The sequence below is a fragment of the Eumetopias jubatus genome, unplaced genomic scaffold (assembly GCF_037043125.1).
Source record: "Eumetopias jubatus isolate StellerSeaLion01/CBP00866 unplaced genomic scaffold, mEumJub1_p1.0 scaffold_10, whole genome shotgun sequence".
Taxonomy (NCBI): domain Eukaryota; kingdom Metazoa; phylum Chordata; class Mammalia; order Carnivora; family Otariidae; genus Eumetopias; species Eumetopias jubatus.
This window is the reverse complement of record NW_028274816.1, coordinates 103,602,627-103,617,246: the sequence shown is the minus strand read 5'-3', so window position 1 is coordinate 103,617,246 and position 14,620 is coordinate 103,602,627. Positions and strand designations below refer to the sequence as shown.

Below are 14,620 nucleotides of genomic sequence, written 5' to 3'. Positions count from 1 at the left end.
CCTACCCGCCCTCCGGGCCGCGTGCCGGCTGCAGCCGACATGGGGGGTCACTAAGAGCGAGCACTCTTTCCCTCTGGCACCTCCCCAGGCCACTGGCCACTGGACTCCGGCCAGCGAGCCTCGGGCACCTCTGGCCCCCAGTCGGGCGCCTGGCACAGCCCTCCGCTCTGCCTCTCAGGCTCTGAGCATCGTGTCCCCGCCCCCCCCGCCCGCGCCTGGGACACCTGGGTCCCCCGGCGGCCCCGAGGAGAGGGGCGGGGGGGGGCATGAAGCCGTTGGAGAAATTTTTGAAGAAGCAGACGTCGCAGCTGGCGGGGCGAACGGTGGCGGGAGGTCCCGGCGGGGGTCCGGGAAGCTGCGGCGGGCCTGGCGGGGGCGGGGGACCTGGCGGGGGCGGCGGTCCAACCGGAGGACTGCGGCCGCTGCAGCGGCGTCAGAGCGTGTCTCGCCTGCTGCTCCCCGCTTTCCTCCGGGAGCCCCCCGCCGAGCCGGGGCTGGAGCCACCCCCTGAAGAGGAAGGGGGAGAGCCGGCGGGGGTCGCGGAGGAGCTCGGCAGCGGGGGGCCCTGTTGGCTACAGCTCGAGGAGGTGCCGGGGCCCGGGCCGCTCGGGGGAGGGGGACCCCTGCGCTCCCCTTCCTCGTACTCCTCTGACGAGCTGTCCCCGGGCGAGCCCCTGACCTCCCCGCCCTGGGCCCCCCTGGGCGCCCCCGAGCGGCCGGAGCATCTTCTGAACCGGGTGCTGGAGCGGCTCGCCGGAGGGGCCACCAGGGACAGCGCCGCCTCAGGTATGGCTCATCCATCCCGGAGTAGGGGGTTGCTACCTGGTTCCTCTTCCTTGCCCTTGGACAGTGGGGGTGGCGCTATGCCGGGAGCCTCCGTGTGGGGTTGAGCGGTCAGCTGAAGTGGGGCAGCGGCCTAGGAGAGGAACAGACCCTTATGCGGAAGGGAAGCGGCAGTGCCACCTTCCTCCCTGTAGCAGCCTCACCCACAGAGAAGCCGAACCTCTTTCCTTAAGCCACCCTTCCTTTCTCCTGGACATTTTACCCACAGATTCTCATGGGTCCCTGATGTTGACTACCTCCTTCTGTGGCCCCAAATTAAGGCCTGACACACTAAGATGCGCTCCACCCCCCCACCCCCACCCCAAGAGGTGCTTTCTAAGACCTGAAAGACCTTCTAGGAGTCCCTGATTCTGTCTAGAAGCCCCACAGCACAGGGCTGGCTGGCCCACTCAGTGGGGCAGTGCCAGACAGGCTCAGGGCCCAAGCTGCCTTTTGGGCTCAGGCAAAGGGATGCATTGTCCTTAGCAGCTTGGGGGGAAGGAGGTGTCCTAATTGGGGGTTGGCTCAGAAGGTGTTTGTTGGGGGAGAGGTGGCTGGGCAGACAGACATCAGGACCCTGCAGCATCCTGGGGGGGGGGGTGGTTCTGAGCCTCTCCGACTCCTGCCCTTCCCAAGACAGGCCTCAACACACGGTCTCTTTAAAAAATAATAGCCACACCCTGAGAAGCTTATTCCCTAAATGATGATGCTATTTCACCACTCCCCACCAGCACCCCTACTAAGAGGACTTTGAGGAAACTGAGGCCCCAAACTGCTGGTTGGTGGTGGAGGTAGAAGACCGATGGGTCTTTAGGTCTGCCTCTCAGCATTTCACTAAGCCCAGCAGGGTCTGAGGATGGGAGCCCTGGCTGAGGGTCTAAAGATGAGGGTTTCACACTTTGCTCTTAGACCTTTGCGGGGAGCCTGGACCTAGGCTTGTGGAATAGGACACTGCTCCACTAGATTTTTCTCAAGACCTGGGTCCTCTCCTTGGCTCAGTTGTCGTTGCCCTGGGGAGCTGACACCTTTTGGATTTAATTAGAAAAATATCAGACACACACAGCTCTCCTAACCATAACTTCCCGCCTACACCACACACCCTGTGTCTCTATGACACATTCCCTGGGGAGGCTGTGCATTGGACCAGAGCCTGGCTTGGAAGAGACAGACGCCAAACTGTAGCCCCCATAGCAGCATCTTCCCCACTCTGCCCCATGTTCCTCTTCCTTTGCTCTGGCTTGGCTCTCCCATGAGATAGATAGGAAGAACGTTGGGCATCCCTATTCCTTGTCGCCATCTTTGGAGCCAGGGGTCACGGTTGGGGTTCTCAGACTCACTTTATGAACATAGCAGGGTAGAGAGGCAAAGAGGAAAAGGGAGAATCTGTCTTTCCCCTTCCACAGGGACCTGGTGCCACACACTCTGCCTGGTCTCTCGTGGGGAAGGACTCTTAAATTTGTTGTCACCCTAGTACCTGGGCTGACAAGCTAGATGTCCAGAGTAACTGCTTTGGGGAACCTCAAACTAGTCCCAGGGTAAATGAGAATCACCTTAACCTGCCACTCTGATATTCTCCAACATAACCAATGTTCTCAAGCCATCTTGGCTTCCTCCCACAGTGTGTAGGAGGGGGACTTACAGAAGTTATCCTCAAACCAGTCAAAGGCTCGCAAACACCTAAGCAGCCCTATCTAACCTCTGTGCTCAACCCTGACACGCAGCTTGCCTCAGGCATATTGAGAAAAGAACAAAGACTCAGCAGTCTGGGTTTCTACTCCAGCTCCAGGCAAGTCCCTCCTGACTCTGGGCCTCAGTTTCTCATTTGTGAAGTGCAACAGTTGAAGTAGAGGATCTGGTGTTGGTTCTCCTCCTCTACCTTCATGACTAGAAACAGAGGCTAGGGGATGGTGAGCCAAGGGACGTCAGAAGCCTTGGTTTTGTCCTGGGGCAGTGCCTGGGGACCTGGCCCTAACCTGTCCTGGTGAGGACACCTGGCTCCCTCCCTGCGCCCTGCCTGTCTCTGTGTGCCAGGCTGCCCTGCCCCACCCCAGGGCTGGCTGCAAGTCAGGGCGACCTTGTACCTGGCTGACTGGCTGAGCCAGGCCCAGATGGGGGAGTGGAGGGGAAAAGGGTGGTGAGAGCCACTCCCCTCCACCCTTCCCTCATTAACCCTTCCATCTCTGGGCATCCAGAGGACACAGGGCTTCTATTTAAAGGCTTTTGGGATCAAAGAGATGGTAGTCACTCCCTCTCCTTTTTAATGGGGCTGATTCTCACCTGCCCAGTTGGAACTCAGAGCTGTTAGGTAGGGAGTAGGGAGGGGAGGAGGGATACAGAGACAGACAGACAGACAGACACACACACACACACACACACACACACACACACACCACTGACCCTAACCTTTGTGTTTACAAGTTCTTTGTCTAGAGACACTTCTGTGGTTGACCTCTTTTTTGGGGCAGATCTCAAGCTTGGTGTATTATCTGACCAGCTTCCCACATGCATTGAAGAGTAGTGGGCGTGGCCATCAAAGGGCGCCCCCTCCTTCCCTCCAGCTGCTTTGGCAGCTGCCAACCCCACCCCCGCAGCGGCTGCCCAGAACCTTCACACGTGTGTGTGTGTGTGTGTGTGTGTGTGTGCGCGCGCGCGCACGCGCGTGCTGCTGTGCAAGCATGACGGGGCAGGTGGCTGGGGCTCCAGCCTGGCTAAGGAAAACTCACTCTAGGAGGCAAGGGCGGGTGGTAGTGAGTGTCCAGTCGGGTCCTGGGAGTGCCCGCCTGACATCAGTGGCGCCAATTGATCTCTACAGATATCCTGCTGGATGACATCGTCCTCACCCATTCTCTCTTCCTCCCCACGGAGAAATTTCTGCAGGAGCTACACCAGTAATATCCTTTTATGGAGCTTGCAATAGGGGAGGTCAGGAGGAGGCCACTCCCCCTACCCCACATGTGATATCAGGGCCTGGGCGCTTCCCTAGGAAACACACCTGGGTTTCAATTCCAGGGGTTTTACTCACCAGCTGTGTGACCTTGGGCAGACCACCTAACCTCCTGGGGCCTCAGTTTCCTCTTCTGTAAAAAGGGGGTAAATATCACCTGCGCTGCCTACCTATGGGGCTGCTGTGGAGATCCATCTGATAGTTGATGGGGAAGTGCTCTGGAGACTGCAGAGCCCTGTACAAATGTAAGGTGTTATTATTCTATTAAGAGAGCCTCTCTCCCCACTGAATTGTTGCTCTAAACATCTGGTTGCCCAGTGGGTTATTATAGGGTCTGATGTAAACATCAGGTCATGGCTCTGCTTCGGTGGGGTCTGCTAGAGACAGGCCACTGGCCGGGCTATTCGTTGGGTCTCATGTAAGCAGAGGGCCTCACACTGAGTTATTTTAGGATCTAATTGTACATGTCAGGCCACTGAGTAGAATACCGTAGGCTCTCTTAGAAACACCAGGCCTTACACTGAGGTATGGTCAGGTTTGTGGTAAGCATCATTGGCCTTTATCAGCTCCAGGTTATGAGCTGGTCAGAGGTCGGGTGGGTCCAGGCAGGCTCTCTCCAGGTGAAATTCAAACAGGCAGGATGTGGTCAGATGGACGTGGTCAAGTGGGTGCCATCCCTACCTACTCTGAGCAAAAGCCCAGGCTGGGGCATGAAGGGGTCTTGGCTCCAGGGACCCCTCGACCTCTCTTCTCCCTGGCCCCAGACCTAGAGAATATTTGGGAGGGTTTAGCTACCCACTGCTTCTCATCTCCCTTCCCAGTTTCCTCAGGTCTGCCCGCCCAGGGCTTTTTCTTAACTAAGGGGTCAGTTTTGTTTGGGCAGGAGGCATGGAGGGCCCTGAGGGGCTGGGCCGGAAGCAGGCCTGTCTAGCCATGCTCCTTCATTTCCTGGACACCTACCAGGGGCTGCTGCAGGAGGAAGAGGGGGCCGGCCACATCATCAAGGTGGGCCTGGGAAGAGAAGGCGGGTGAGCAGGCTATTAGCTCTGGAAGGGGGCTCCTTTGAAGGAGCCATACTCCTCAAGCTGGGTACCTGCAAGAGAAGATGCCAGTGGACCTCTCAGTTTATATGGTTCCTCTATGTTCAAAGACACGGAGACCCTGCCCCAGCCCTTGCCGATAGCAAAGTTTGGGATGAGACCCCTGCCTTTATCTTCTCTCTCCTCTGCTCCCCAGGATCTGTACCTGCTGATCATGAAGGATGAGTCCCTTTACCAGGACCTCCGAGAGGACACATTGAGGCTGCACCAGCTTGTGGAAACAGTGGAGCTAAAGTGAGGGGAATGGGCTGGGGGAGGGATGGACAGAAGTCCCCCGTGTTCCTCTATCACGGGAACTGCCTCTGGCCTTTTGACTCCAATGTGGTTTTATTTCAGCCCCGTCCTCTTGCTAGAGGGTAGCACAGAGCATGGCCTCCAGTCGCTTTCTTGTCCATTCTCTCATCCATTTCTTTGTTAATCCAGTGGTGTACTGGCACATATTTAACAACCAGCATTTCGGGGGGAAAAAGAAAAGCCCCTATTTGTAGCTTTTGCTGATTCCCATGGTGTGAATTCTCTCACTGGCTGATTTCCAGCTACCGACATGACATCACTGAATGTGAAGTTGCGAAGAAATGTGCAGTAGCAGGCCATTATGTAGTATTTTCACCCCACAAATCCAAGAGAGGTAAATAACATCAAGAGCATAGATAATAGCAAAATATAGTAAAACAGGATACTACCTTTTGTGGTAATAATTTGGCTAGAAGTTTATAAAACATTTTTTTTTATTAATGGCTGTATAAAAACCCATAGGCAGAATCGCACCAAATTTCACAATCTGCTCTCATGAGCCAATGTGAGCCAGCTTCAGGACTCCACTGCATCTGTCCATCCGTCCATCCATCCCTCTGACCATTTCAGTCTCTCTCCACTCCATTCCCACCACCACGACCCTCGTTTAGGCCTCATTAGCTCTCACCTGGATTATTGCCACAGCCTCCTGCCCAGGGCTTCAGCTCATGGTCTTGCGTCCTCTCCCTTCTTATGCTGACACCAGAGAGATCTTTCCAGTTTGACGACATCATGCTCCCATTTCAAAAACATCCAGGGCTCCTTACTGCCCACAAGACAAAATTGTAACACCCTTGCACAGCATTCAGTGCCCCTGCCTTTCTGCTGATGCTTCCCGCCTCATCTCCCACATCCCCCAGCCCCCACGACACTCCCTATACACCCCACCATTCCCTGAACTCCTGGGCATTCCCAACCCCAAATTCCTGCCGTCCTTTACATGGTTCACCCAAGAGGGACCACTCTGTACCGCTTCTCTTTCTGTTGTCCTTCAGTGCTCCAGTCAAATACCATCTTCCCAATGAAAGATCCCCCTCCCTCATGCCAACAGAACTCTCCTTGTACCTTTGTTAGATCACCTAACACCTCCTGTCTCGTGTTAGAAGTAGCTGTATACACGTCTTTCTCCCTCCCAGGCTGTGAAGTCCTTGTTGGCAAAATTAAGGAAACAGCGGATGACCTACACCTACCATGTGCCAAGTAGTGTGCTAGGTCTGGAGGGTGGAAAAAAAAATCCAGGAAGAACTAAGCCTAGCCCTCAAAAGCTCTCAGTCTTGCAGAAGAGATAAGATATGCACATAAACAAATATTAGGCCGGTGTCCTACAGCAGTTGATGCCCAAAAGTGACCTTTCCTGGTGTGTGGGGTGGATCAGAGAATTCATGGAAGATGTAGCATATGATCTGGGTCACTCGAACAGTTGTCCCATGCTGGTCATTGTCTCCCTTCTGACCTCCTTCACCACTTTCTGAACCTGGTGCTGGTGCATCCTTGACTCGGTTCTGATAATCCCTTGCTTGATGTTGCCTGCTTGGCACTCCATATGCATGACAGAACTTCCTGACGCCCAGCTCTGTCCATGCCAGGATCCCAGAGGAAAGCCAGCCACCCAGCAAGCAAGTGAAGCCACTCTTCCGTCACTTCCGCCGCATCGACTCCTGTCTGCAGACCCGAGTGGCCTTCCGGGGCTCTGATGAGAGTGAGTATGGGCATCAAGATGGGCAGAGCTTCCAGAGCGGCTCAGAGGGCCCTTGGGGGCCTCTGGGTTTTAGGGCACCTTAGGTGGAGTCTCCTGGTGTAGTAGAACCTGTCCTTTCGACAGCCTGTTTCTCAGAAGCCAGCCGATTGAAGGTTAGGGGTGAGATGGGCTGGGAAACAGACGTGAGCTGGAGGGGTCTGTGTCAGTGCTGTCATTCTGCCTTCTAATTCAAAGCCACCTTCCTGTCTCTGCCCAGTCTTCTGCCGGGTCTACATGCCTGACCACTCTTACGTGACCATCCGCAGCCGCCTCTCGGCGTCTGTGCAGGACATCCTGGGCTCTGTGACAGAGAAATTGCAGTACTCGGAGGAGCCTGCGGGGCGTGAGGACTCCCTCATCCTGGTAGCTGTGGCTTCCTCCGGAGGTGAGGCTCGGGAAGAGCTGGGCAGGGGGGTGGGCAGGAGAGGAGAAACTCACAAGCCCAGTGCTCTGGAGCAGGGGTAAAGACGAATTGTAGGCCCCGGCTACCCGAAGTGTGGTCCTGGGACCAGCCACATGAGCATCACCTACCTGGGAGCTTATTAAAACTGCAGTACCTCACACCCTACTCCAGACCCACCGATTCAGAATGAGCATTTTAACAAGATTCCCAGGCAATTCTTATGCATATTAAAGTTTGGAAAGCACTGGTCCAAGACACTTGGATTCGGATCCAGGTGATTGTCTCTTCCTTACCTTGGGATCTGGTTCTTTAACCTCCCAGAGCATCTGAGGATGCTACGTTTTTGAGGCTAAAAAAACACAGGGTGGGCCTCCAACCCCTGTGGGAAGGCAGAAATCCTGCCATGTGGCCAGAGCTCTATCTTCCTCTGAGGCAAGAAAAAAAGTTCCAGTGCCATCGGGATGATAGAATGAGAGAAGAGCTGTGGAAGAATGTTGGGGGTAAAAAGGAGGTTATGAATGCAAGAAAAATCGTGATCTGAAAAATTTCAGATAAATATGGCATAAATTGGTGATAACATAACACAAGTCCCATTAGTCTAGAACATGTCTGTGCAGGGGTAGGAGTTTCCAGACGGGATGGCGACAGTGGCTGGGGGTTGTGAGGGTGCAGGTGGCTGGGGCTGAGGCAGAGCAGCTCATTCTCCTGCAGAGAAGGTCCTTCTCCAGCCCACTGAAGACTGTGTCTTCACCACGCTGGGCATCAACAGCCACCTGTTTGCCTGCACGCGGGACAGCTTAGAGGCCCTGGTAAGAACCCCGTGGCAAGGCCTTGGCTGGGAGCCAGGGCCCAGAGGGGTTGTGGGCAGAACCTGACAATCCCAGAGTGGAGTCCAGCCCCTATGCCCCTGCCTGCCACCAGATGCCCCTCCCTGAGGAAATCCAGGTCTCCCCTGGAGACACAGAGATCCACCGAGTGGAGCCCGAGGACGTTGCCAACCACCTTACTGCCTTCCACTGGGAGCTCTTCCGATGTGTGCACGAGGTGGGGATTGTGGCTGGTGCTGGGCCGGGGGCCTGGAGGGAGAATTGTGCCAACGTGGGGGGCCTGGAGACGGGCACCGCATGCAGCTGAACTTGGGGTTAGAAGGCTGGCTGGCAGGGTGCCCTTGGGCAATTCCCTAACTCACCCCCGACCCTCTGAGCCTTAGGTCCCCCATCTGAAAAAAAAAAAGAGCAAAGAGAGAGACCCCCTTAGTAAGGTGGGTCTTACATAGGACCTGATTCATGGTTAGTACTTTCAAACCATTCTCTATTAAAGAAAGAAAATAAGGCAGTCACAATAATGTCTATCAGGTGGTTCAAGGACCTGGCACCTAGTAAGTGCTCTGTAAATAGTAGAGTATGATTAATGTTGCTCCCCTCCCCCCAATCTCTGTTGCAACCTGTCTTGGCCCCGTTTTTTTCCTATTTGCCCCTCCTCCCGCGCCCGCCCTCCGGCCCTTCCCTCCACCGCTGGCGCCGCCACCTACCCACCTCTGATGTCCCCACGCGCCCGCGCCGCCACGCCACCGTGGGTGCAGCTGGAATTCGTGGACTACGTGTTCCACGGGGAGCGCGGCCGCCGGGAGACGGCCAACCTGGAGCTGCTGCTGCAGCGGTGCAGCGAGGTCACGCACTGGGTGGCCACCGAGGTGCTGCTCTGCGAGGCCCCGGGCAAGCGCGCGCAGCTGCTCAAGAAGTTCCTCAAGATCGCGGCCATGTGAGTGCGGCCGGGCGGCGAAGGGGGAGTGCGGAGCCTCCCCCCCATCCCCAGGCGCTCACTGACCCTACCTCGCACCCCCCGCAGCTGCAAGCAGAACCAAGACCTGCTGTCCTTCTACGCCGTGGTCATGGGGCTGGACAACGCCGCCGTCAGCCGCCTGCGCCTCACCTGGGAGGTGATGACACGGCTGCCCTTTCCTCTCCTCCCGCCTGTGCTGGCCCGGCTGTGGAGCGCGGGGCGGGGGTCTTGGCCTCCCGGGTGCACCCCAGTGCGGTCTCCGGCGGCCGCTGCGGGCCGGTCCGCCACCTTTGTGCCGGGCGGAAGGAGGCGCCCTCTTCTGGCAGATCCAGCCCCCGGGGCACGCAGCTTGGCTAATGGACCCTGTGTCTGTGCAAAATCGTAAAGAGCCTGAATCCCCGCTGGAGTGGGGGCAGGCAGCCCAGACCAGGTCGCAGACTTGGATACTGGATTTCAGCCAGCACTCAGTGAGGCCCCTCGTGCATGGCGTAAGCCTAAGCAGAAGCTCGAATTCCCCAGAATAATTCGTTCCCCTGGGCTGCTTCCAGCTCCCCAGACCGCACCAAGGGCTGACTCTATTTCCCCACCCACCAGCTTGCCAGCCCCCTGCAAGACAGCCAGGCCCCTTCCCCCTCTGACACGTGGGGATTAGCCAGAGCTGCCGTGAAACCCAAGGAGCTCCACTTTAACATTCCTTCTCCTTCCTTCAAACTCTCTGCAGAAGCTGCCAGGGAAATTCAAGAACTTGTTCCGCAAATTTGAGAACCTGACAGTGAGTGGGTTCAGCTCTTTATCTGCCCCTGGACTTGTACCCCAGAGGCCCTCTGTTCCCATTAGCCTGCTTCCTCAAGCTTCCCTGCAAGGTTTTTAGTGCCTGAGACTGTCCCCAGCCCATGCTGGGAGGGGAGGGGTGGGAGGATTGTTGTCCTCTTTTTCCTTGGAGAAGGGAGAACAGTCAAGCCCCTCCCCACCTCACCCCCAGCCGGACACCCATACATGTCCCTCTCTGATCAGAGATGGATCTCGGGCAGGGGGATGAGGGAAGAGTAGGGGACATCTTTAAGGTGCACTGGGACTATCTGCCCCTTTACCTCTCTTCCGTGGAATGCCAGGACCCCTGCAGGAACCACAAAAGCTACCGAGAAGTGATCTCCAAGATGAAACCTCCTGTGATTCCCTTCGTGCCTCTGATCCTCAAAGGTGAGAGTCACTCCTGTGCCCTTCTAACCACACTCTCTGTGTCGCAGTTCTGGCTCTCAACCCCTGGCACTCAGCTCTGAGTGCCCACCTGGACAGGAGCCCCCTAGTGAGGGGCTGTGGGGGAGGGGAAGGGCCCATTGGACCTCCTCTCTTCTTCCTCACATGGGCTTCTCCTCTATCCCCTAGACTTGACTTTCCTGCACGAGGGGAGTAAGACCCTTGTCGATGGTTTGGTGAACATTGAGAAGCTGGTGAGTACCACTGCCGACCCTGGCCTGGGCACGGGGGCTGGCATTCTTCCCCTCTCCTGGCAGTGCCCTAAAGACAGCAGCCTTCCTCCTTGGTGCCCAGCTTGCCTGACAGACTCCTGACTGTCCCTGGTGGCATTGCTGTGGCAACCCGCCCACGGAGAGGCAAAGCTGACAGGCAGCTGGGGGGGGGGGCGGTGGGGGGCACAACTCCACCTCTCCTCATGCCCATTACACCCCTCCTTTGGTTCTTCAGACACCCTCCAGAATTAGACCCTGGAGGGAGCAGGGTCAAACCAGCAGAGTTGGAGAACGGAGCAAGGGGAGCATTAGAGGGGGGAGCATCTTTCTGTACCCTTTTTAGGGCTCATTCCTTGTCATCTCCCAGCATTCAGTGGCTGAAAAAGTGAGGACAATCCGCAAATACCGGAGCCGGCCCCTTTGTGAGTACCCGGGATTCTGAGAGTTTCACAGGTAGAACTCTGCCTGAGTGAGAGGCTTCTGGGAGGAGTCCCTGCTCGGTTCTTCGTTTTCTTAAACTTGTCAGCTCTCCACCCTCTCCTTGGCCTCCCCGGGGGCCCTCCTGCCCAGCACCTGTCCCAATCCACACCCCTCTCCTCTGGCTGGTATGCACGGTAGAGCGAGAAGGGATGCTGGGAGCCTGAATGCTTCTCTCGTCACACCCCCAGGCCTGGATATGGAGGCATCCCCCCATCACCTGCAGACCAAGGCCTATGTGCGCCAGTTCCAGGTCATCGACAACCAGAACCTCCTCTTTGAGCTCTCCTACAAGCTGGAGGCTAATAGTCAGTGAGAACAGAGGTTCTGGTCAGTGCCCCACCACGGTCCTCGGGCACCTGGCACTCAAGCACTTTGCACGATGTCCCAACTCACCCCTGACATCTTTCCGCTGGAGCAACTTCCTGCCCCTCAGGAAAGAGTCAGATGGACTTACCCCTGGACCCATAAGCCTGTTCATCCTGCTGAAGTCCTGTCCGCCTTGCTCTTTCCAGCCGAAACCGTACTCTGCTGGTTCCTGCCCTTGCAGGGAAGGGGGGCAGAATGCTCCTTCCTCTGTCCCCTCCTATCAAGGTCCAGTCCAGAGATGGAGTTTCCAACCTCCTCCCGAGCAGGCAGGAAAGCTGCCCACCCTCCTGTCTCACAGAGCGGAATCGTGGGAGGGATTGGCGGCCTTCCTTTCCGCCCCTGTCCAGCCTCTCCCTGGTCAGGGCTGGGACCCCTGGATGTACTGCCCTGGAATATTATATCGCCCCTGTGTCTGTGTGCGTGTGTGTGCACCTGTCCCCTTTAAGAAGCAGGAGTGCATCCGGTAATTGAGGGAGGGTGTTGTGTGTAGAGGGGTCCATCTGTTTGGTGCTACCCTGGTCTACTCTGCCCTGCGGTGGTGTGGGGTGCTTTCACCACCCCCATCACTCCCTGCTCAGCTCCTTTTGCTGCCCTGCATGCCCAAGCCTGTGGGTGAAGCTCTTCGTGGGGCAGGGGGCAACCTGTCAGCCCTTGGGAGCCCCCACGCAGGCCTCCCCAAGGTCTCTGGGTGGGCTCCAATGAGAGGGTAAAAGATGCTCAGGGAAACACAGGCCTAAGCTCCCTACAGGACGCTCCCTCTGCGTTGCGGGGTGGGATGTGGCGGTACCAGGAGTTGGAGGTGTCTGGGGCCCACCCTCCTGCTTTGGGGGTGTCTCCTGCTAGGAATGGAGCTGTCATCCCCCTTCTGGCTCCTCTGTGGGACACCAACCACATGGTCTCTAGCCTTCCCGCCTGTCTTGACTGCCCCTCGGTCCTCCCCATCAGAGCTGGGGTGGGGCGGATCCCTGTACCCAGAAGTGAGAGGGGAGGCAATGGCCAAACCTGTCAAGGCGGAACTGGACGGTGGTGATGCCTTTAATACCTCTCTGTCTCCCCACCGTCTCCCACACGGGCCTCCAGGGTCGAGGGGCGCAGGGCTCCTGGCAGCTACCGGGTGAGGTTTCCTGGCACAGCCTCACCCACCTTTCTGGCACCCCCTCTTTCCCTTCTGAAGAGGAAGCGGCGGCAACAGTGAAAGCCCCTGCTGTTCCTGTTCCGAGGGTGTACATATTTTTTACCAAAAGCTCTGGAATTGTACATTTATTTTTTAAAACTCCAAGAGGGGAAGAGCCTTGTATCATATGTAAACATTGTATCATAGGTTATGTTGTACAGTCCCTTTTCTACAGTGGTCCTTCTGGTTCCTGCCACAGAAAAGATGTGTATGGGCTCCCCACCCCCAGCCGCACATACACAGGCACCATGTCGCCTCCTCCATCCCCTACAGACAGTGACCAGAGCCCGCGCCCCTCCCCCCGCCCCTCTTCCTCCCTGCCCCGGCCCACGTGCACTCCTCTCCCTGTGGCCACCCTTCCTCCCTCCCCGCTCAGCAGCCTGCTCACGCAGCTCCCACAGCCCTTCTCAAGCCCTGGGGTCCGCCGCCGCCCGCCCCTAGCCTTGATGCCGGCCCCGCCGCTCCCCAGCTTTGCCAGAGTGAACCGCGTGTCCCGGACAGGCTCGGGTGTCTGCAGAAACCCCTGGGGGTGAGAAAAAGCTGATAAAGTCTATGAATCAAGCTGCTTGCTGTTCTCCATTCTGTTCCTCTGAGGTTGGGGGCAGGGGGTGAGGGAGGGAAGAGGGGACCCCCCCTCAGTGCACTGGGCCCCTCAGCAGGGCTGTTCTGGAATAACTGAGAATGTGGATGAGAGGGAAAGGTGCCAACCTCATGAGACTTGTCACACAGTGTCTGGCCTGGGTGGCTCAGTCGGTTAAGTGTCTGCCTTCAGCTCAGGTCATGATCCCAGGGTCCTGGGATCAAGCCCCGCATTGGGCTCCCTGCTCAGCAGGAAGCCGGCTTCTCCCTCTGCCCCTCCCCCCACTCTTGCTCTCTGTCTCTCTGTCTCTCTCTCTCTGACAAATAAGTAAATAAAATCTTTTTTAAAAAATAAAAAAATAAAAACAGTGGCAATACCAGTATCAGTGAGGAAGTGAAGCAACTGGAACCTTTATATGCCATTGGCGGGAGCATACATTGGTACAGCCACTTTGGAAACCTGCTTGGCAGTGTCTACCAAAACTAAATGTACACCTGACCTATGACCCAGAATTTCCATTCCCAAGAGTAATCAGTGCTGCGTCTACTGAAAGACATGGACAGCAGTGATCACAACAGTTTCATTAACGACAATGAACTGGAGAAAGCCCAGCTGTCCTTCAACAGGTGAATGGATAAATCAAGTGTGCTATCTTCTTGTAATGGAATACTACATAGCAAAAACAAAGAACAAACAACTACCCGCACGAATGAATCTCAGACATAATATTGAGTAAAAAAAAACACAAAAAACAAAAACCCAGACACACAAAGACTACAAATTGTAGGATTCTGTTTAAGAGAAGTTCAAGAGCAGGCAAAATTAATCTATGGGGATAAAGTAAAAATAGGGGTTTCTTGATGGGCAGGGGAGAGTATTGACTGGGAAGGGGCATGAAGAAGCCCTCTGTAGTGATAAAAATGTTCTATATCTTGACCTGAGTGTGTGTGTGTGTGTGTGTGTGTGTGTGTGTGTGTGTGTGTGGTGTGCTCACTGAATTGTGAGATTATACATTTCACTGTAGGTATATCTCAACTAAAACAATTCAGATCATAACACTTCTGTTTCCAATAACACATTAAAAATCAAAGTCCTCCCTCTCTGACCCCCTCTCCTACCCCATCTCCTCTCACTCACCCCTCCAACAGTCACATTGACTGCTTTACCGTTCCCAAACTCCTCTAACACCCATTCCTGTCTCAGGGAATCACCTTTGCTCTCTCCTGAGCCTTCCCTGACCACGCTGACCCCATCTCACCCACCCCTCCCTCTCTGTCCCCTACCCCCCTGTATTGTCTTCAAGGTACTCATCACCCCCGACATCATATATACTTCTCTGTTTTTTCTTCGTGCCTCTGTTCCTACAAGAATGTTAGGTCTCAGCTCCATGGATGTCTTGTTCGCTATCCAGAGCCTAGAACAGTACCTGGCACAGAGAAGGCATTCAATACATACTTGCTGAATGAAT

The 14,620-nt window shown here is 55.9% G+C and overlaps 1 protein-coding gene across 1 annotated transcript; it reads left to right on the top strand.

Annotated features, from left to right (window-relative positions):
* Positions 1–266: 266 nt before the first annotated feature.
* On the top strand, positions 267–13,133 carry RAPGEFL1 (Rap guanine nucleotide exchange factor like 1). The gene is made up of 15 exons (XM_088027299.1): positions 267–786; positions 3,635–3,710; positions 4,630–4,771; positions 5,003–5,100; positions 6,747–6,859; positions 7,116–7,283; positions 8,013–8,110; positions 8,223–8,345; positions 8,884–9,062; positions 9,150–9,240; positions 9,805–9,855; positions 10,196–10,283; positions 10,470–10,534; positions 10,920–10,974; positions 11,221–13,133. Exons 1-15 carry the CDS (start codon positions 267–269, stop codon positions 11,343–11,345), a joined length of 1,992 nt encoding a protein of 663 aa, XP_087883425.1. The 3' UTR covers positions 11,346–13,133.
* Positions 13,134–14,620: the final 1,487 nt, after the last annotated feature.